At 38.0% G+C, this 23,978-nt stretch overlaps 1 protein-coding gene across 2 annotated transcripts in view; it reads left to right on the forward strand.

Moving 5' to 3' along the window:
• LOC135948075 (receptor-type guanylate cyclase Gyc76C-like) overlaps positions 1-23,978 on the forward strand; it is a 52,390-nt gene that overhangs the window by 6,347 nt on the left and 22,065 nt on the right. For both annotated transcript variants that reach the window (XM_065497143.1, XM_065497142.1), the window contains exons 2-3: positions 21,341-21,705; positions 22,455-22,697. In XM_065497143.1, the coding sequence (XP_065353215.1) occupies positions 21,436-21,705; positions 22,455-22,697 (513 nt within the window). In that variant the 5' untranslated portion in view covers positions 21,341-21,435. The remainder of the gene's footprint in view (positions 1-21,340; positions 21,706-22,454; positions 22,698-23,978) is intronic.

A 23,978-nucleotide genomic window follows, 5' to 3' on the forward strand; every position in this document is an offset into this window, starting at 1 on the left:
GCAATGCAGTATTCAACTCATATGTGCTCATTGCAGAATTTTTCTCACAAATCTGTCACTACTCCCACAGGAAAGCTTCCATTTTTTCTCATCGAAAAGAAAATAAATTGTTCGAAATGACAAGCGGCTGGGAGCAAAAGCAAAGCAAACATGCAATTGCTTGCGTTGCTGGCACTAGCTTTTGCTGTTATCACTAACTTGGACGTCGCGCCTTCCTCTCTCTCACTCTCTGTCTCTCTCCACGCAGCTTTGTGTACATATTTATTGGAGATGAGATTGTATGTATGTCCTCTCTCATACACACACACGCGTTTGCTCTGCAGTTGGCTGAATGGCTGACTCTGCTCAGCACCGCCGACACCGTCGACGCATAAGTGTGTCGCAATGTGTCGTTTGCAAACACACCATGCAAATTAAATTCCAAACCTAAACTGCCGTCGCATCAGGTGGCGACACTGTCGACGCGCCGCCACTGACCCTTCGTGACTCCAAGAGCAATTTTGATTGTTTTTACACATGATTAGGACCGTACTGGATGACGTCGAAACTATAGTCGAGATTAAAAACGACAATTTTTGCAACGAGGATGAAGCCTGGTTGAATTTATACCCATTAATTAAAATCATGTTCAGGGCAGATAAGACTAGTTTTAGTGATGGAAATTGGAATGCATGAGTTTTATTTCAAGTCGTTAAAAATTCAGCATAGGGAGGTTTGTTTTTAAAAAAAATTGTTAATCTACCTTAAACAAGAATGAAAACAATTAGAATATCCTCAGCACATATTCTTGAACAATCCCTGAAAAAACTCCAAAATATGTACATTTATCAGTTTTAATCAATATTTTGTCAACAAGACATTCAAAAGGAACAACTGAATTTTTTCTATCAGCTTTACGGTCAAATCAGACGGCCATTCCAAACTTCAGAGAGGAGAATTTTCTGCAGCTTCTCTGTATATATACGACTGTTTCTTGTGCTTGAATAATTAAACCAGTTTTTGGAGTCAAGAGAGTTGGTAGAAAATTTTGTTTTGATTCAAACGATTATAATAACTTCCATTTGCTCGTGAAGCTTTGTAGCGCAAACGTGCACTCTTTTTAAAGGCAAACTCCATGGCAACACATGCCATTTGATTAATTAGCAAATAACATGTTTTATACATTGCGGTTAATTTGAAAGACCGTTGGCTTTTGCTCTTTTGATAATCCCACACTAGATTTTCAAATTTTCAACAAGTGTGAAGCGTTCAAAGCCTTTCGAGAAGATTCAAAGAAGAAGTAGTCTTTTGCTCTTGCTGTTCTGTTACGGTTCACGTTCTCATTTTATCTGTGTAGGTGGTGCAGTGGAAGGAGAATTAAAATAGAAGAGCCAATTAATGCTTGCAGGAAATTCTGCTTTTACTGCGGGCTGCTCAACAATGATATCAATTTTAATTAATAATTATTTTTGAAATAATTGATTTCCACTTCACTTGGAACACTTCTTTAACCATCACACTTCTACGGCTCTTATTAGCAAGAGAGTGGCAGGCATATAAAGAGAAAAATGAGAGAAGTTTTGGTCATCAGTATTCTACATACGGCAGCTTCAATACCAAAGTTTATGATATCTTGCCGTCAGCCGTACCTAATTTCCTTTCACAAACTTTGAATTTTATTCACAAATAAGTTGAAGTTAATTCAAGTTTTTCGTTGGCTTCTTGATCGACTAGGTTCTGCAGCAAAATGCTGGTTATATATGGCCTTATAAAAACCACCAGTTAGTTGTAAGACCTCGAGCACGTCCGGTAAAACGCAATGAACTTACATCCAGTGAATAAGACGCAGGAAATTCACTGGTTACGACGAGGAAATGGAATTGCGTCAATTGTTAACCCTTTTGTTATATTTTCCTCATGAATGAGGAGCTATTATACAATCGCAAAATTAACTTGCAGACAAAGTTTTCAAGATTTTGATCCAATTAATTGAATTAAAATGCTAAATGTCTTTCGAAACATTCTCTACATGCCACGGAATAAATTATGCAAACTAGTTGAGTGACAAAATCGTCACCTCTACAACAAAGGATGAGATGAAGGGCTATGTCAATAATTAATTTTCTATTATGAAAGCAGCAACACGCGACTACTATTAGATACATTCGAATTAGGTTGAGCAAGTAAATTGAGTAGCCGATTTTGGAGAGCGGGCGAGCTTTGAATTAATTAGCTCGGCGTCTGTTGGGTCACTGGCGCGTGCTAACGCCAGCGGCTGCTTTCCAACTTCTCCACACACGCGAGTGGGTGTCACGTCTCTCTGTCGCACCGTAAAGTTCAAAGGTTATCGGAATGCACCCTTTGCCTGGGGAAAAATATGGTGCACAAGGAAAAAGAAAAATTTCCTCCTCGCAGCAGTTTATTCTTTAGAGTTCCTATTTTTTTATTTAATGAGGGCTATCTGATGCGTTTAAATTATAGAAATGATAAAAATAGCAAAAATTGAAGGAAAAGCGTGTTTTTTAAATTATTTCTCTCCTTGATTTGATTTTTTTCAACTGGGTTTTTGTGAGATAATAACACAATACTATTTTGTATAAGCACATTTTTGTACACCAGCCGAAAATTAGTCTGAATCTGCTGGATGTAATGCTCAAAAATCAATTTATTTGCAAAAGCAGTGATTTATGCGCTTGTGAATCAAATTACTGTAAACATCAGTCCACGTTATCATCAAAAGGTTATTATGCTAAAGATGGTATATCACTTGCAAATTTAATAGAGTCCTTCTTTTTTCTTATAACAAGAAATTATAATCAACGTATTTTTTTAAATAACCATAAGCTTAATAGTGCTTCAATATAGAACATCTCCAAAGAGAGGTAATTGGCATCGATCGATTTATTTCCTAGGAATGCAGGTGAAAATGTATAGCAATTTTTTATATTTTCGCAGCATGAAGACCTAATTAATAACGAATTTTTAAACCAGTTGAATTTCAACCAGAAACCAAATTCAAAATTATTCTTGTCGGACATTCTTTATATACGTTATTCCAATCGATAATGCTAAACAATCGAATATACTTCAAAGGACAACAAATATGATTATATTTAAAATTATTTCGGTCTGTCGTGGATATTAATGAAAATATTTCCAAGAAACTCCTTATTCTGCTCTTCAAAGGCAGAGGAACTCTTCATTATTTCACTCTCGCACCAAATCATTCTAGAACGAGACATAACGATTTGTTGTGCTGCTGTCAGCACGCACGCAATTTCAACTCTCAGGCGGAAAAAATGAGTGCTTTAATTAACTCGGGAAAGTTGTTCTGCCCTTGAAACTTGCTCTCAATTTGCGAAATTTCGCATTTTTCCGCCTGCCTTCCAGACGAGGCTGAGAGGGAAAATAAGGAGAGCTGGCAAATCCAATTAGGCGCGGCGCGAAACAAGATTTGCGTGTGTGCCGAAATTGACAGTACATAGAGACCAAAAAGCGCAGAGGTGGAACAATAATTTTGTCTGCTTTGTGTGTCACTGCTTCAAGAGTATATTCTACGAAAACGAAATAAGACCGCACTTTTTGCGCGCCAGAAGTGGCAAAAAGAGTTCCACTCCACCCCACTATCGCATATATTATAATATAATAATGCTCTTTCAACACGAAAGTTCAAAGATCGCCCGCGGCAAGTGTTCCGACGCAAATGGATCGGAGCTTAATTTATGTTTATTTTTGTCGTTTCGAGCCAATTAGGCACATTGACATCATTAATGCAGTCTAAACTGCCTGCAGTAACGTTCTCTTAATCAAACCACTAATTAGAAGCTTTAAAGGAAGCAAATATCCAACTGTTTTATTTCTACCGTATATTCTGTTTGTGCAAAGAAAAGTAAGTAGGTAAATATTTTCCAAATATTAGAGGCTTAGACAAAGTGTTGCTTCCTTTTTAATATTACAAACTGTAGGGAATGCAAAATTAAAGCTTAATCGTTTCAAACGTAAAAAATTCCTTTAAATTGGGATTTGCGATTTGATTGAGTAACAAAGTTGCACGTTTTCAAAATGCCTCATCGAAGGGCTGTGGATTTTAGACGGTTGGCAATTTATTCTGAGCTTGCAAGTACCATGGGACCATCTAATATGCAATTTAAAGTTATTTGAGCAAACCCTTAACCGTCTCAAACCTTTAAAACTGGCTAAAAATTTCTGCAAATGTCTATTTCACGAAAAAAATCACAGACATACTCATCAGCTGCTTCTAAAATTACGGAATGACATCAAGTTAAGTTTCTTTAAGCAAGATGTCTACAGTATTTTTATTTTCTTGAGGAAATGTCCCTCCTCTCTGCCTCATCCGTGTTAAAACCTCAATGAATTCCCTTCTGCCTGAAAATGTGTGACATTTTCTCTGAGGGTGAAGTATAGTCGCGATCGAAGAGGAATGTGCGGCGGCAAAACAGCGTAAAGTCGCGATTCTCGTGCGTGGAGCACGGCGGAGATCCAGCAGGATTATGCGTATCTGCATAATGCGACAGGCACGAGTGCATGCAACGCAGCAGTCGAGTGTCTGCAGAAATTCGCTTACATTTATTATAAGGTGTATTCGTATTGTGAGGCGAAGGGCGCGTGACGTCAGCGGGCGCTCATTATCAATTTGCATCGGCCGCGGCGGATTGGCCGGCCGCGTGATTAGCCCAATCACACACAAAGGATTTACTCCGCTGACCACAGATCGCCCGACATGTGGACACTGCCGCTACTGCTGCTGCTGCGCCATCGCAGCTCCGTGTCAAAATGCAAATCGTACTAATTTGATGGATTCGCGCGTCCATGAAGGCGATGCAGCACCGCATGTCCCCCAGACCCACCGAGACAAATTACGAACGCGTTGGCATTTTTGGGGAAGGTGTTCGTCCCTTCCATATGAATATTAATCTAATAAAAAAGCAAATTCACCATTAAATGGTATAGTTGATACAAAATGGAGCTTCACACACTGCACAGGCCAACAATCTAATTAACAAAATTCCGCATTTTTTGCTGTAGGAAACTGGTTCATTAAGTTTTTTTTTGTGGAATACAGTAACAGCTTATCTCTTGAATTGAGCAATTTATCAAATCAGGACCAAGTAACTGCTAAATTTCAAATTTTGCCAAAGTTCTCGAATAACTAGTATCGATTTCAATGATTTCTTCGCATGATTTCGATTCCTCTCGTCTTGATACATCCAATGGTGTACGAAATTTGAGATTATAATACCCCTCCTGGTGAAATAAAATCATTAATTTTTATGAGATGACAGTGTTCACCACTTGAGCCTACAAATTTTGACGCAGATTTTCTCAGAAATTAAAAACGGCAATCTGGACAATTTATACCCTTTTCCTAGCTTTTTACAGAATATGTGAGGTAAAATAACAGATAGGATTTTTCAAAGTTGTTTATTGCAGCTCCACTTGTATTTCGTTTGGGGGTGTCGAGATGCAAGCACGAAAGATTGCGTTCGCACATTAAAATTGAAAATAGCAAATAAAATAATACGATTTTTAGGGGAGAATATTCAATTTCCATTATTTTCCTTGAGCCAATCAATTTTCCCGCCAACATCCATAAAAACCGATGATCCACCTAGGAATATTCGTTCTGTTCTGTCTATTTAATAATTTTCATCTTCTTCTCTTTGAACAGCAAACTGTTTATTTTCTTCAGCATCAAGGAAAATGAAATGAGTGAGGCAACCGATAGTGGAATTCAATCAGTTGCAACAGCCAATCAAAATCCTATTGGTCTATCCCCAAGTTCTATGTGTGTGTGTGTTCCAACATCAAACAAGGCCTTGAAGTACGTGCTTCACAATAAACTCTTGTTCCTTACGATTCAATCGATCGATCACTATGCGCTATTCCCAACACTTGTGACTCAGCGGGAAGGATGCTTATTTGCAAACAACGCAAATTTACCAAATAATATATTGCCTTGGAGTGTTTGAAGTTCTAAAATGTAACACAACATAAAACATGCTAAATTTTCCTTCGCAAATATGACTAAGGCCATAAATTTTATAGGACCGAGTGTGTTGCTCTTAAATTTAAAAAAAAAATCAGGACACTTGCTTAAACCAGTTTCTACAAAATTTAAGCCCGAGCAGTTTTCTCCTTGCTTGTTATCAATTTATTGAAAACAACGTGAAAATAGCGTCCGTTTTAAAAAAATTTCTTAGTTTTCAAATGTTCCAATCTATTGATGTTCCAGAATGATTCCGTAAAAATCTCAAATCTAAATTCAGCGAACTTTAAAATCATCAGAAACAGTTCTAAAATGGTCTAGATCTGTCCGAAATGATCATATCATAAAATATTCCCATGCATCCGGATGGTTTTAAGGTGAAAAAAATATTTCCCATTTCCATCTGGTTCATTTGAAACGAATCGTTTGAAGTTTGCTTCCTTTATGCACCAAAACTTTCAAAATCCTTTGATGTAAATTATTTTTGACGTGTCATTTGAATCCGATGGGAAGCAGAAATGAGTATATGTATATGTATTTCTACGACTGACAGAAAATAAGGCTGGCGATTATTTTTGCTCGATCGCGGAGCCCGCAGCATGCAGAGCAGTCTTTCAGTGCGCTGTTTGCGTGGCCGGGCGATAACGAAACCAATAAAAGCAGCGTGTGCGCCGGCAGAAAAGAAGAAATGAAAGGCATAAAAAGAGCCGTCAAATGAAAGACAGGGAAAAAGGAAGAAGGCCTAAGATAAAAACAGCGTCGTCGCCTGCTCTGAAATCGCCGCACAGAGGAGGAGACTGCGTTACGGCCGCCTGCCTCGTCCAAGAGATTTTTACCTCTTTCTCGCTCTCGCACTGTGATGTTTGAAATAAACAAACGATCGCACGGCGCCGATTGCAGGCAAACATAGCAACGAGCTTTTTGATCAAAGCTGCGCTGCTTCTGTTTCGCGAATCCAATAGCGAGCCATTATGTATGCAAACCGCTATATATAAGAGTTAATCGGCACACATGGTTTTATTCAGCACGTATAGGATTCTAGCAAAGCACACACAGCGCTAGTTCGTTGTTTACATCGTTTGGCTCTCACGTGAAAGAGAGCCTTGAAACGATCCTTGTTTGTTTCACACAGCCGAGACTCACAATCAAACCCTTTATCCCTTTTCCTATATACTGAAACCCTAGCGGAATTCTCTATTTATATACTGACGGTTTTGAGCAAAAATATAATAGGTTTCATAGATGCTTTCACGATTGGATCAGAATAATCTTAAAATTGCACGATGCGCTCAGAAATAAAACAGTCCTCGCCTAAAAGTCCTATTCTTGTTGAAAAACTTTGACACGTGTTCTATCTCACAATGGGGGTAGTTTTAATATCTCGAATTTTTTTCCGCTTCCTTCTAGCGAGAGTTTTTCCTCCATCAAGAGTAATATCCGGAGCAGATTAAATTTGATTACGTCAGCTAATCATCCGGGAAAGGTTTTACCTCCGTGATGCATTATTTCCTGCTACAAAAAAGCACCCCGGGCCTGCTTTTTCCTGCGAGCTGTCATTTTCAAGCCTTCATTTCGCCCGTGAAGAGCCTCTCCGATGAAAAGTTTCGCTCGCCCTTTGCTATATTATTCGCCAAACATATAACGAGGGGGCAGGAAAGCATAAAGCGCCCCTTTCAGAGCAGAGGGATTTAAGAAGCTGCAAAAAGGAAAAGGGGCAGATAAGCTGGGTTGGGAATATTATGACATCTAAGTCTTTTACTCTGATTGCTGCGGCTGACATAAGGTCTAAAAATAAACAGAAAGCTCATATTGAGATGCTTCACTTCCTACCGCTGTCAACAAGCATTATTTCTACTTTCCCCACAACGTAATTATTCTTGAAAGCTTTAAAGGAATTTCTTCGGTCTTGCTTATTAAAATTATTTATTTCTAACATTTCTAATCAAAATAATTAGGGTTGGGATTTTTCTCTGCATCATATTTAATTTAAAACACAAAATGCGCTTTCACTTTGTAATTCAAAACATTTTGAGCCTCAATTTGAACCGTCTAAAACAATATTTGGCGCCTAAAACCATAAAAATTGCTTAAATAATGTGGAAACAGTTATTTCATTGTCAGTGTCAAAGATTTTTTCCTTTAAATTTAGGTTAAAAAGTTAAGATAAAAGGAATAAAATTTCCAACTCTTAAATTTTTCCATCATTTCATTGGAACCAAAATTTTCCGCATCGAAAACAAGGGTTCAAAATGCCCGCAGACCAAAGTAATAATCGGCGCGTGCGGTCCGGCAGTAATCCGGCAGCTTCGCTTCCCCGTCGGAAATGCTCACATACTCACTGCCGCACAAAGAATCATCATTTCGGGCTGAAGTGGCCCGAGTTGAGCCGGTAGTTTATAGGGGAAAGGCCCTTTCCTTGGCCGGCGTCCAGGGACACGTGCATGCGCGGAGGGTCGCCGTGGCTCTGTTTCTCTGTTTGTGCAGGAAAAATTAGAGTGTGCCGAAAAGCGTTTGTTTGCCGGCGCCTTTAGACTTTTGCTTGCAAAAAGCAGCAAAAGCAAGAGAGCCGATTGAAAGCAAGAAAACACTTTGTCGCAAATCACCCGGGAAAACGCTTGGCGCAGCAGCGAGGGAGGCGGAAACAACTGCTTTTTCATGCTGCACCGCAGACACACTTCGCCGGGATTGGAAATTCTCCAAACTGAGCGGAATAATGACACAGATGGATGCTTTGGGATCCAAACTTCTTCTGATTTAGTGCCAAAACTGCTTTATTAACTTTTTGGGGGTGAAATATTGATACTTGAACCTGTCAACAAATGGATCTATTACCCATTTAAAAGTTTATACTAATTGCTAAGCTTCAATTTCCGGATCAATCTCGTTGTCTTGCACTTTTGTTTGTTTTATCGGACAAAAAATAAAACCCCCTTTTTTCATTGAAAGTTGTGGAATTTTGCCCAGTTTTTATTGAATATGAGCCACTCGGGGCTTGGCAAACGAGCAGAGATAGTCGACCAAAAGACTGTTGAGCTAATTTATTCATATTTTTTTAACTATCGCACTACTTTGCTGCTAATTTAAAAAATTGAATAATGGAATCCCATGCTCTGAACCATTGAAACTCCTGGAATCTGTATCATTTCTCTCTAATTGATATTGAGTCTAGTATTTCTTTTACTCTTCTAAAACGCTAAAAACACTGTTAAAAGTTGAATCACCAATTTATGGCATGAATGTCATTTTTCTTCTCACTTTGGACCAGCCACAAGGAAAAACATTACCAGATCTATGCTAAATTTCACGCCGTTTCCATGTAAAATTTGTTTTAGAATATGAAAATATATTAATAATTTCCAACTTTTTCTTATAAGTGTGTTTTTGTCACGTTTTTCACCACTTGACTTTTTTATACACTAATTTAGGCTTTTTCAGGGAAATTGTAAATTTGGCTATATTATAATGAAAATCCGTAGTTCATTTGGAAAAATTTAACCTTTAACAGGAGTAAACTAGGTGGAAACAAAATACAAATTCTTGAAATTTCTTGCACCTTTTTTCAACTAAAATCTAGTTTAAAAGGAATTAGTTATGCATTGAAAACAAAGTGTAATTGTTAGCAGAGACTGAACAACTTAAAAGTAAATCACGGATTTATTGTGGTCTAGTTTACTGCCTAGAAAATGCACGAAGCACTCAACTCTGAGAAAGGGAAAAAAACGCGCGGAAATAGGGACGGCAATCAAGGAATTTGCATGAGAGCTGCTCTAATCAGTGAATTAATTAGTCTGCCTCTCGCCAGTAGGACAGGTGCTATACGTGCAGTTGTCGCCAGAGCCAACTACACATTAATTGCTTTCTCCAGGCAATTAACTTCAATTTGTTCTCCACGCTGAGACCTCTGCCCTTTTCGTACTGCGCATACACAAAATGCATGCAGTTATTCTATCCATCCGAAGTCTGGACGGATTGAACAGTTAAATATTCTACTTGAAAAAGCAAAAGAAACCGTAAATATGGAAAACATTCTCGAAAATAGGCCCTATATCGTGGACCAGTTGAGTCCAGTTAAGAAAAACACGTCCGTCAACTTTGTGTTTGTGTTTATAGAGTGCTCGTCCGAGTTTTCAGTGGCGTGGGGAATGATCTAGTTGGAGCCGAATGCAGTCTCCGCCGCGGCTGACTTGGCTAGCAGCGTCTAAAAATAGACTTGGCCGCGCTCACTTATCACACAAACACACACACACACACACACACACACACACACACTCGCGTGCGAGCTCCTCTAGCAGCCGGTGGGTGACGAACGAGTGTTATTTGTGCATGTGCAATAAACCCTGCCTCCCATCTCGATGCAAACAATGATCTATTCTGCACGCAAATAGCACACCTTCTTCTTCATTGGAATGCATTAATGGCAGGAAAACACGCTGCATAAATAGCAGTGATTATTAATCACTGTTTCTTGGAAGTATTTTTTAAATAAAAGTGATTTTCATCATTTATTGAAGAATTGTTTTAAATTTGAATAAGTTTTGAATATTTTTTTGGCCCATCTAAATATGCTTAAAATTTTAAGCGAGATTAGATTTGAAATCATTGTGGTTTTGTGTTTAAAAGAAAAAAGATCTTATGAGCAAGAAAGTGAAGTGTCAAAAAAGAGGACAACTATTATTTTCCATTTATTAAAACGAGCAAAACGTGAAAAACATGTTTATTAGAATGCTAAAAAGGACGTTGAAGGCGTATGGCACACCAAGATCCCTTGAGTGACCTGTGGGAGGGCAAATCGAGTGATCTTGATGATTTGAGGTCGAGAGCAAAGTTGTTTAATTTGATAAGACAAGTTAAAAGGTGTTTGTCCGAATATTTGTTCTTTACAAACAATCTGAACTAAGTTAAAAATAACTTAAATTCCTATATGTTTTTTATCTCTGAAAGCCGTAAAACCCGCAAAAATGATCATTTCATGAGTTCGCCGTTCAAATAAGGCCAGGTTTTGGCGAAATATATTTAAAAAAGATACCTAAAGCTTTGTTGCTTTCAGATAATCCGGCTTATATATTTCTGAAGTTCTCATGACGAATGAAATGTGTTTAATCTTAACATAATCGTGCTACAACAAACAATGGGAACAATGAGGAATTACCCGAGAGTAAAATAAAAATGAATTTAAACTCTTGGGACAGGCTTTGTAAGAAAATTAGTAATACCAATTAACGAAAACGTCCACTCTTCTTCAAATCGTTGCACTCGGTTTTAGACCTAGTTTTCAAATTTTCAATTCAATCATTTTTAAATTTAGGGATTTGTCGAACATCGTATATTTTTTTGCGAATTTTGGCTTCTCTCCTCTCTCTTGAAGTAGCAACGAAAATTAATGCTTGGAAGCCCCAGTGAATTAATTAGCCGGCATGCGAAAAACATAATCTGGAATACGGGGAAAGCACTCTTTCCGCCCACATGCGGTCCAATTAATAGCTAAAACCAATATTTGGCGCCCGCATTGTTCAAAACGGCTGGAGCATAAATAAAAAAGCGTGAAAACGGGACTGGTGCACTCCATAATATATGCTGGAAGCTGCAGGCGAGTCACGTTGGCGCCTCCGGCCGCACGTGCACTTTAGCTCAGCCGCAGATTTGCATACGAAAATTGCACGACAACGTCCCCCGAGTCGTCAGCGCGGCGCACCAAAGAGAAAAAAGAAGCAGTGTGTCGCAACTGGCTTGGATGAGTCCCAAAAGAAAAGTGCGAGGCGGAAGAAGACAAACAAATGCAATTAGTGTGTTTGCGAGCGAGCAGCACTTTGTCGCCCGCTGACCGCAGACCTCGTCCCTAAAGTCAACAAGTGCCGCCGCTTGGCCAAATTGAATCCGTGCTGCAATCTGAGTTGATTATTTCCACAGGATCTCTTGTGTCTGTTTTTATCGGATTTGGCACGGACACAACGAGGGGTGGAAATTTGAAACAATTGGCTTTTTGCTGTGCGTCTTATATTTGTTTATAGATTCCACATCAGCTTGAACAAAAAGAACACAATTTAAAATCATCTAAAACTTCAAAAAATCGTTTTAATTTTATGGACAAGATCCAGTCTACGTGGGCACCTCGTTGGCAAGGGTAGATTTTGATGACATTTGGTGGAGGTGTTGGTCTATTGAATCTACGTCTCAACTTGGACTTTCGTATTGAATTTTCAAAAATTGTACATTTTAAAAGGGCTAAAAGCTAGCGATTTATTTAAGATGGTGATTTTTTGGGCAAATTTCAACTGATCCTATAGGATGTATGCCAATTTATAAATGATCTCTAACTGATGCCCTCAACTGTCCCACGCTGACCAACTTAAATCGGGTATTTGAAAAATCCGGGCATATCGAAGGGGACAAAAATGTTTTGGTTAGAGACAGCAAAAATTTGCCTCATTTAATGGAAAATTACATAATATTAAAAATGGTTTTACGAATTTTCTTGTTTTCGAGAAATTTGCACCCGAATGTGAAAAGCGTGTTTTTTACATCCCGCAAATCAAACTTTTTTTTAAATTAAACCGATTTCGTGCAGTTTTCGACCAGATTTGGAGTCTATGTGATCGTCCTTGACTGATTATCAGTTACCAAGGGAGTTCAAAATAACCCCGCTTCAACCAGCCCGTTGGCTCGCATTGTTAAGGGACTCTCAGGAGTGTCAAAGCAATGGGAGGTGTTTGAGCAGTTCGGAGATTTAATACTGGCTACCCAATGTCAGAAATGGCAAAAAGTGGTTAGTTTAGTGACTCGAAATGCTCGAATTGCTCAACGGGCTGGGAGGCGACTCGCTACTTGCTGGTTTGCACCTTTCCAGCATGCGTGATTTGGCTTCACGGGACGAATGTCTAGCGTTTCAATGCAGTCCTCGGTGCGGAGGCAAGTGGCCCTTGATTGGGCTGGGTCCCTGAAATGTGCGGCCTGGTGCGCCCATGTTATCCGTTCGCGGTGTTATTGGGACCCGGGTTTCAGCATTCGTGCTAGTGCAGTGCGCGCCCTTCCCGGTCCGAGAGGACAGGGATAAAAAGAGCAAAAAACCCCATTCCAAAAAGGGTGAGTTTTTGTCGCGGAATTTGCTGAATTTGGCCGTTTTTGGTGTCGATCAACTCCCATGTTTTGGACCCAGTGGCACATAATTTGAAGTCTATTTTCCAAATAATCTTATACATGGGTCAAATTCACATTATCCAACCTTCAATCATATCCGATTTTAAGCAATCGCAGCTGAGCTTTGTTTGATTTTTTAGTATCGTTATTAATGTTGCGGTATCATAATACAGCGAAAATAATAGTTTTTTAATTAATTTTGATGTGAATACGTTGGATAGTTATGATTCAAAGTGATTATTTATAAGGAAAATCATAATCTTTTAGTCAATGTTAATTATTTTTATATTTTTTAACTTTATTAATTTCCTATTAAAAAAAAAATGAAATAAAAAAATCAAAAATCATGTAATAACGAAATATTCTTTTATAACAAATATTACATTATTTGGCCAGCTTCTTTAATTGTATTTTGTAAATTCAAACTTCAAATTTCATATAATCATTACATGGTGAAAAATCAAAATCAGATCAGTGTTTAATTCTCACTCTCTGCATCTTTAATTTCTTCACACAAAAGCTTCTCCAGCGGTAATATTTCTAGTACATATGTTTGTTTTTTATTCGGACTAAAGCTTATTAAGGAAGACCTAAGTTTATTTAACCAGCTCTTTGTGTTTGTAAACAGATGTTTAAAAGAGCAGGGAAATGAGGCATTTCCAGTTTCCAGCTCTACAAGACAGTTTATTCAACGTTAAAAATGAGAGACGACGAATATTTTGTTTATGTATTAAAGAATCTACAGTTTGCAGAGTTATGTTATAATTATCCGCAGACGCCACGTAATACTGATGGTATTACATTTCACTTCTTGTAGTAAGATATATGTTTTCGCTGGCAGAGGCGAGAAATTTCTTTTCCTTATGTGCGATTTAGTTGCGCAACGCGAAACGTAGAGCGCAGTCAGCGGTCGCAGGTTGGCTCCAACGACAGAAAACTGCTCTCTTATCACGGAAATTCTATTTTTAGCGTCGGCTCTCCGCCACGCACTCTGGCGCTTCGAAGCAAAAGTCACGCCTGATTGACTTTTGCCAGAAAGACAAAAGCACTTTATATTCACTTTTTGTCGCCGACACAGAGCTATTTTATTTGGATTTTTAAGATAATTTTGTTTGAGCACGTCATTAATGCGCTTAAGGGTAAACATAATTCTCGTATTTAGACCAACAGATGACACAAGACGCGCAAATGGAAAGATAAGATAATGTTCTTTGCCCACTTTCCTGCCTTTCCTCCGCCTCTCTGAGCAATTTTCGCCAATTGTTGTTTGCAGATTCATTTAACTTGCTCTCAACATTTAGTGTAATTTTTAACAATTTCAGAAAATTAAACCTTCAAGTAGTGAAAGACATAATTTTTACCAAAATCTCTACACTCACGTCTTATGCTTGTGCTGCTTTGTTTATTTAGCTCAGTCGCAGTTTTTTTGGCAGTGCGAGATAAAGTCGGAAACGCTGATAATGAAAGTACGTACGTGTTCGACTTAATTAGTGAAATTAGCACAAAAGCGCAGATAAAGGCCAGAAAGGGTTTGCGGCAACAAAATGCTAATTGGCTGTCATTCATTTCTTTAGTTTGTGTCGCTCAAAAGTCACTTTATGGCCACTAGCTTCTGGTCGGAAAATATAAAGCTCTGTGCGTGTTTTGTAGAGTGGAAAGTGGGCGTTCAACAGGTGTCCTCGGGCTTTCAAAGAGATTTATATTTTTACATCAAAACTCGAACGAGATCTTTTGGCACTGAATAAAAATGGCTTCTTGAATAACAAATTTACCAATTTCTTCTTGTTGTAAATAGGCGTTTAGAGGGATGTTGTTGTGGGATAAACAGCTTTGATAATATCGTAAAATTAAAAAGAATGGTCACACAATAATTGAATTTTCAGGCTAATAAGATGAAAGTTGTCATTTTCGAGTAAATTGCTAATTAAAACAAAATTCAGAGCAAGCTGACGAGCTTTTTAATTAATATTAATTTTATTTTATCCCTTTAAACACTTTATTTTCAGGTTGGTGTCATTCTGGCTTGTCAGTCAGATTAATTTATGGAATAAATTTTAAAAATAATACAAAACAGCACTCCCGCACATTCAATTCATTCATATTTTTCACTCTTGTCCGTCATATGTTTTATATTTTTGAAAAATAGTCTCTTCTAGAAATAATGATTATTTTTTAACGTAACAAACTGTTCTGAAATGTTTTGCAAAAAAAGAAAACATTAATTCAAGAAGAGAAACCTTTTCTAGATTTAATTTGTATTTCTGAGTACATCAAAATAACAAATAATATTTCTTTTTTTGTAATAACTCGTTAAAATCACAGGAGCAAATTTAATCACTTTTTAGATAATATTTCTATAGACATTGACGATTTCCACAAATTTTGAGCATATATAGCAACACGATATTTCCTCCTCGTCCTACCAAATGAGTGCGTGATGGCTTGACTATATATTATATATGCCTCTCGTCGTTGCAAGCTTCGGACACGTTCGTTTCAACAACAAAGCCTAATGTCGGCCACATTTGTAACAACGGAAGCGGCAAAACTGGCAGAGAAGCGAATGATTTTTTGACAATCGAGGACAGGTCTGAATGAGTTCTATATTTTTTCGAGTGGAAATTTACCCGCTAAAATTACAAATTTAGTGTCGCAGCTGCTGTCGAAAAGGCATTTTTACCCCCGTTGGAAAAAGAACTTGCACCAGATGGGATTTTTGATTGGTTGCTAAAGATTTTTTTATTTTTGCGATGCTGAAAAGGGACTTAAATTAAACCACATCTGTGCTAACTTTATGCTGCTATGAGTACTTCGCATTTTTTAATATGCATTGTAAGATCATAAAAAGGAGATTTTTTCTTTTTTTCTTTATTGGGAACTTTGCGAAGACGGCAATTTTTACGCTGCCTGCAGGCTTGCAAGTCTCACAGCTGGGTTGTAAACAACGCACACACATTGACTAGTACGGCTACAGGGGTTGTGGCAAATATGACGGATTTCGGGTGGCTTATCCGAGGCAGCAGAGCAAATCGATGCGAGTCGACGGATGCAGCATTGGAAAACGCCGCTGGTGGCTTTGTCCATTGTTCTCGGCCGAGCGGAATGGCCTTTACACTTTGCCAATACACTTTGATGCGTGCATTCGCCCGATGACCACGCCCAAGGGCAGCCCTAGACTACCCCTAGCTGGAAATGAAAATCCGACATTTGCGATCAAGGATTTTTTTTCTTGGTTTGAGTTTTCTCGGATTTTATTTACGTCTGCTATTTTCTTAAAATATCAATAGCAATTTTTTACGTTAAAATTTTTGACAAATTGTCTCAATCATAGAAATCTGAACTACTTTTTTTCTTCTAACATTACTCTTATAATTTTAATTATAAAAAATTGTCTCTAGAGTTTATTTTTTCATGCATAGGTAGGGACTCAAAAGTAGAAAGTATAGTTCACTGATAACTGTTTTTCATCTTCCTCAAAAATTGTTTCCCGACCGAATAGTTAACGAGAGTATATATTTATGCATTTCAAATTATAAATTGTACCTCTAAATCAAACGAGTTAAATTTTTATGGGGGGGGGGGGTTTAAACCTCTCGATCTCTAATCAAAGACACATGAAGCAAAATAAAAATTCTTATTAAATGAATATTTTAATCAATGAAGATGAAGCCTGGTTTTATTTATATTAAACATGGAAAACCTCGAGTGATCGCTTATTCGAAAATTGTAATTGAAATTACAAAAAATTCATTGTTTTATATAATTAAATCGTTTAAAATAACAAAGAGTCCTAAAAAATACAAAATTTATAATAAATTTATACACGAATATAATTATGAGAATGAGCATATGAAGTGTTCAAAAAAATAAGTGATTTATATAATTTTGTTTATTGTTCTATAATAATATTTGTAAGACAATTCCCATACAAGTTTTAATGAAAATTGATTTAGATTTTATTTTTGTATTTTAATTTGTCGTGCAATTGGGGCGACCCGGAGCGGCACGTGCGGCGCGTTGCATTTTATTTGCAGCGCGTGGGTGGTTTTTGAGCTCCTGTTTAATGCCGTGCCGCGCGCCATTTACAGTCCTGCTTGTCTCCCTACTTGCTGCACTGCATGCTTGGTCGTATTATCCGTGCTCATATGTTCGATGTGAACGCGTGTTTGCGGTGCTTTTAATCATCGTGTCTGCTTCCAATCACACAAGGCTGCCTGATTAATTTTCATCCCTCGGCTGCTCTTTCTCGCTTGTGAAGCCAGCCAACACTCGAGTGCTGAAGTTTCTGCTTACAATTAGAATTTGATTTGAAATTGAAGGGCTGCATGGCTAACGAAATAATGATTATAGTTAATAAAACGCTTCCAAACTCGTATAAATTCAGCAGTTTACTTGGAACCTGTTCTAGTTCGTAAAGGAAGGATGTGTAGCCTACTTTTCATATTATGATAAATAAAATTGAATAATATCAGATATATATTCTAATTTAATATATCAACTCGGCATTGGCCTGATAAAATGATATTTTAAGCTGTCCCAGGAGAGTTGCCCACATACAGCAGACAGGAAGCATGACGCGTGACCCATTTTTCAGACTTGATCATTGTGACGTTATCAATATGATATTATTTTATTTATTTATAGCGAGTCGCCTTCCTGGTCGTCTGCGCGCATTTACTCCAAACAGTAATTGGGTCGAGGCTGATTATTTTTCCGATGATAAACAATTTTCCTGCATCAGTAAAATCGGTATGCAACATCGCACGTGAGGCATAAACTGGAATATTTCGTATTTCATCGTAGAGGCGCAAAGCACGGTACGTTTGTGTCTAGAATAGGATGCTTACAGCGTAGTTTAAGATACTAAATTATTTATTTACCTGTCTTAGAATCGTATCAAAGCAAAATTATACTTATTTTAGTTTTTGCAAAAATCAACTCTAAGATTTGTATGTTTTTCAAAACACGAGCTCTGTCTCACTACTAGAATAAATTGATAAAACTAACAATAATTAAAAAAAATCAATTTTTTTCCAGCCTCAAGCTACTTTAATCGGACAAAGCGAACAAATATTGTAAAAAAGAAACAGTCTGTCTCGATTCCCAGTGGACAAACCCCGAAACGAGCTCTGGTCCCGCGAGGCATAGCACAAAAGTCTGGCCGAATGTGCGAAAACATAAAAAGCCGCCCCAGGGGCGAGCGTGGGCGTGGACGGCGCAAATATCGTTTCGCTGCTTCGCCTCAGGGGTGCTGCTTTTCCTGCCACCCCTGCCGCTTTGTCCCCGACGCCGATTCGGCTTTGATTTCCTCTGCACCTGCCACTACAACTTGCATACACACAGAGAGAAACTTTTGGACGGGTTGAAATCCTTGATGCCGTAGAAACTCGAGTTTCAGAACTTTCCAACTAATCAGAGTTTAACGAGCCTGGCACAAAACCCACTTGCAGCTCCAACGCAGAATTCTACCCTTGTTTCCAGAAGGATCAAACGAAATTTCATCATCGCTCTCATTCTAAATATTTCAATAAAGCGCTTGCATTATTTATCCACCCCACACGTTTTTAAGTGGAAAATGTTTTCTGTGTAGTAAGGAGAATTGGTAAGTGTTGCGAAACCCCGGACTTTTTTGACAAATTTAGTGATTCATTGGTGTCGAAAGTAAATAAATTGAAAAATATGTCACACCGTTTTAAATCAATGTTGACACAATGTGTTTTATTGACAATAATTATTATTGTTGGTCTCGGAAAAGCATTAATACATAGTAATTTTCGCATCTTTTTTATGTAAATATATTTGTAATGGTTTTAGGTGTGATTTCTACAGCTTGTACGACATAGTCGTTAAAGATAAATATAACCTGTAGTCTCATAAAAAATTATCTAGAGTAATTTTTATTACATTTAAAACTACTGTCTACTAAATATTTAAAACATTCAAATGGGTACCAAAAGGGTTAATTTTAAGTAATTGAGAGCTGGGGATGACACCACAGTTCATTCAAGAATAAGTAAATGCATACATGAGTTATTAATCAGATTAATTGCCGTTTGAAATTATATGTTTTAAAAATATAAAAAGTGATTTATTACGATTTTCAGACAGGCTTGAATACTGTGTAGAATTACTTGGTTTGTTCCTTTTACATGTTTCCCAGAGGAATGGAAAACAAGTCATTCGTGTGTGTTAAATTCAGTGCCACTAATTGTACAGTATTGTACTATCTCGCTTTTCCGCAAGAGTTGCTGAGAGTGAACAGTGTTTTCCATTCGGCGAACGCGACTGCATGGCGATAACTAACTCTCTCGCGTCGCAGGGCTTTTCAAGGTCACGGACACGCGTGTTTCGATATATCCGCTGGTGCGAATTAGATTTGCAATGACCAAATAAAGTGATTACGACGCCGGTGCCAAGTGGAAAGCATTGTCGCGTAACTCATTAGCGCGCGCCATTGTTGCACTGCTTCATCGACCAACAACCGCTACGGGGCGGGCGCATTTTCGCATTTGCCCCAATTTGAAACGCTAATTTTGATCCTTTTCATGGGACATGGATGCTGCTACAATCTGCACGTACGCAACGATTATACTTGGAAATTTTACCATAGATTTCGTCCTTTAAAGGTCAATTAACGCCCAAATTGATATTTCAAACTCACTGTATTTATTTATAGGGATTAATTATTATTATTTGTGTATTTATGGAAACTAAAAATATGCAAATAATTCCATTTTAAATCACACATATTTTTGCGTAGTGCTAAAAAATCTGAAAATCAGATTTGAATTTGTAGAATTGTTCGTCGCGTTTTAAAAGACGGCAGCCCCCCATAATATTGTAACGTCATCAGTGGTCAGGGTGGCAAAAATAAAGATGTGCTGATTTTTCAGTAATTGTTGGGCTGCTCCTTCGCTCCCGATGTTATTTGAATCAAATCATTTGCAAGGAACAACAGTCAGGGCCGTTTAAAAAAAATCTAACTCAACGTCAAATAATACATATTTTGCGGAAATCAATATTAAATATATATATATATATATATATATATATATATATATATATATATGATTTATTGGATAATCTAAGGCAGATTTTGCAGCACTTCAGGTAAATGTTGGCTTTAACAAAACCAACAATATAAATATTGAGGAAATATCATGCAGAACAGCATTATCCACGTTTGATATTTGCATTCATTTAGAGATAAAAAAAACAATTTTCAACAAGGTCTTTTTTAAATTTATTTTTGCTTTCAAAAGTCACAAAATAACACGTTATATAATTAGAAATCATCCTACTTTTAACCAGATGAATGCCGACTAAATAAGCTCTCGTCGGATTCACAAACGTTTTCGCAAACAAATGCAAATGCAAACTATGGACCGGCTTTTCGCAAAATGTGAGAGAGGGCAGCTGCCTGTTTGCCGAGCAGAAAATTGCGCCTCGAATAACTACTGGCATCAACGTCAATGAGATTTACTTTATTTTCTTCCCTCTTTAGCCTCTGCAATGTTGGCTATCTAGGATCATTACCAAGTCTATTTGCACAATTTCTCTGCAAAATTATGTTTGCTCCTTCTACACATGGAGGAGGAGGATGAAAAGTCGTATTACTATATGACTGATGATAAGAAAACAAATTATGACTGAACACTCCATGAATTATAAAATAGAACTATGATAACTTTGCCTCATTTTTCCTTCCTGCTTGAGTGAGTGTAGCTTCATGTGAATTTTAATATTTTATTTCCTCAAATGGAATTAATTATTTTCAACCATAAAAGAACTTAAAATCTTGAAATTTTCTAGGCACACTTAGGGCAAAATTTTGTCCCACGCATAGAAAATAAAATTCATATAACTACTTCATTTCTGCTGTTTAAAAATACGTACATGGTTGTTATTTAAATGTCTTAGGCTGTCTAAATGGGTTACTTTTCACAAAAAATGTTCTAGCATTATAAGAACTGGAGATATTTTAATTTTATAAAACGCCTAGATGCCCGTTAAACCTGATTTTAACCCAAATTTTCGTAAAAATTGGTTATTTCGACACCTCTATACAATCCTAAAAACATACAACAAACCAAGAGGGTGTGAACCATCGATAAAAATCCGAAAAAAATCGATACTATTACAATCTTTTTTCCTTATTATTATCCCTTCCGACTAAGTCTTTTTGTACCAAAATTAAAATTGTTATTGTGTGTGTTTTAGGTTGTGATGCCGGTTGGCGGAGTAGACCGGCACGTGAAGCGGTCAGCAGGGGCGTGCTGAGCGCGTGGACGCCGCAACGCAGTGGCGGGCCTGACATGCCGCGTGGGCCCCCGCGCCCGCCCGGCAATGCCCCCCTGCTGGTGCTGCTCGTGCTCGCCGCCGCCGCCTCCGCCCCCGCCGTCGTCCACGCCGCGGTGGCTCTGTCCGATGGACCGCCGGCCGCCAACTCGGTGCTCGCCGACAACCAGGCCAAGTCGACGGCCGTCGTGCCGCCCGGCTACACGCGCAAGGACGCCAACTCCACCAAACACGACATCTACATCGGATACCTGCCCACCCTCAAGGGCGACAACAAGCACAAGATGGTCAGTATATCCATTTAATTCAAAATATTTAATTTGTTTAATGTGGGGTGATAAATAGTTTTACTAAAAGGTTAACAGAGAATTTTTGTGGCATAATTAGATCTTTACCGATATTACCCATACAATATGAATAATATGTTGATTTTAACCAAAACATAAAACAATTTATTAATGAAATGGAAGAGCATTATGCAAAAACCTGGGTTTGCAAAACATACAAGTTTAGCCTCAGCAACCGTTTAAATTAGACTAGAAATCCTTCTTTGTGCAATAATGTATGATTTGAAGAGCAGCATGTGAAATTTTGAAGGAGTAAAAATCGGTAAAAAGGTGACGGGACAATGGGTAAGTTAAGAGAGATGATGGGATGAAAGACGTCATCATTTACCAGAGTATGAAATGTTAGTTCGAGTTAATTGCCATCCAGATTTTTGGGCTGCTTGTCGGAAGTGCATACTTTTCTAAGTAATACAATAAATATCAAGCATCTGACAGCATTCCAACAATCAGAATCATATCTTAATCTTAACTGCCCTAATAAACACAACACACAACGCCACAAAATTTTTTAATTATAATTGAATAAAATGTGCCTAATTTTGCTCGTTAGTCCTTTTCCTTTTCAAATATGTATCTGCAGTTTAGCATCACACGTAAAATTATCCTTGCGATGCTATTAATTTAAGAGAAATTTTCCTTCTCTTTATTTAAATAAATTAAATCACGTTTTTGTTTTGTCTGGTGCGTAGGGGATAATGATCAGTGGCGCGATTTTGTACGCCATGAGCGAGATCAACAAGACGGCGGACCTGCTGCCGTGGGCGACGCTGCGGCTTCGCTACCACGACACCCAGGGCAAAACCGTCGACGCCACCAGAGCCCTCGTGCAAATGATCTTCAATGGCACCAAGGCCATCTTCGGTCCTGAAGCCAACACGTGCAACGTCGAGGCCACCGTCAACGAAGCCCTCAACATCCCCATGTTCTCGCACGTGAGTACAAATTTTTTTATTTTGAGGAAGTCGCTGAATTTTACATAACAACAGGAAAATAAACGGTTTCTTATCACTTCTCACGCAATGTTATTTATAGATTTTGCTGGATATTTTTAGCGTCAGTTTATAGATCAGAGTCGATAAATGAGGTCGTTCACTTCTTGTGGTCAACATCCGCTCAAAAGGGCATGGACCATGTTTAAATTTAAACCTTCTTGTTGATCCAGAATTAGCACTCTTTATCATTGTAAATATTGTATATATTGTAATTTGCGCTTTGTTGATTTCACATGCCACAATTTTAAAGCGCTTATTATAATTGTAATTGATTGATTTCTTGTCATATTGGTCTTGGTTTTATTGAGATTCATTGTGCCGTTCAGATTTTCATATTACTAAATTAATTCACTGCACGAAACAAATATTTACTAAGAAAAGCAGTATAATAGATGCTGCTGTAAAGAACAAATCTCTTTCGCCAGAAAATAATTGAAAATACGAAGCAAAAACAGCTCGTTTTTGGCAGCGCGCGTAAATGTCAGGAACCAAATCTTCTCGATTTTTTTCTTTATCCTTTTTCGTCTCGTGGGAAAAAAACGTCATTGACCTCTTCCAGCACAGGAAAACCCGCGCTGGTGATAAATAAAACTGCGCGCGCTCCACTTAATTTCGATCTCGACAACGACACGTGCGTGGCAGGCTCTTTCAGTTGCAAACGAAGTAACAATTGTTTTAATGAATATAAATGGTCACGGGACAGAAAAAATTGGCATCAAGATTGGCAAATGGCCACTTTTGGCACGAATCGTGTGTAATGTGTCATGCGGCTAAACAATGTTCTCGCATTTTCACTTTCGCACTCGTCGAAAATAGATCTCTTCCGTGTTCTGGTTACGAAAAACAGAATAGTTATTTTTAGAGGCGAGAGAGCGTGATTTTTCTTAACGAAAAATTCTCCTTCCCTTTTCGCCTCAAGCAAATTTTTTAATCTTGCGTGATATCTATCTGAACGTTATTTGCTTACAGAGTTTTATTAACTTCTCTCAATTTGCCATTATAAACGCAGAAACGAACGTTCGCCTGCCTAATTTACATATCCAGTCTAAATTTAGCTTACATAGCACTTTTAAATTCAAGGTCGGACTTTTTCAAATTGCTCCACCCTTTCGTGTTTTCTTGCATCTGCCTCGGAGCAGAGTGAGACGCAACGCTTCAGCCTGATGAAAGTATGATTGGTTCATTAAACCAGGGGTGTTGTTTAACTTAATTATCCGATAA

The sequence above is a fragment of the Cloeon dipterum genome, chromosome 1, assembly GCF_949628265.1.
Source record: "Cloeon dipterum chromosome 1, ieCloDipt1.1, whole genome shotgun sequence".
In the NCBI taxonomy this organism is placed as follows: domain Eukaryota; kingdom Metazoa; phylum Arthropoda; class Insecta; order Ephemeroptera; family Baetidae; genus Cloeon; species Cloeon dipterum.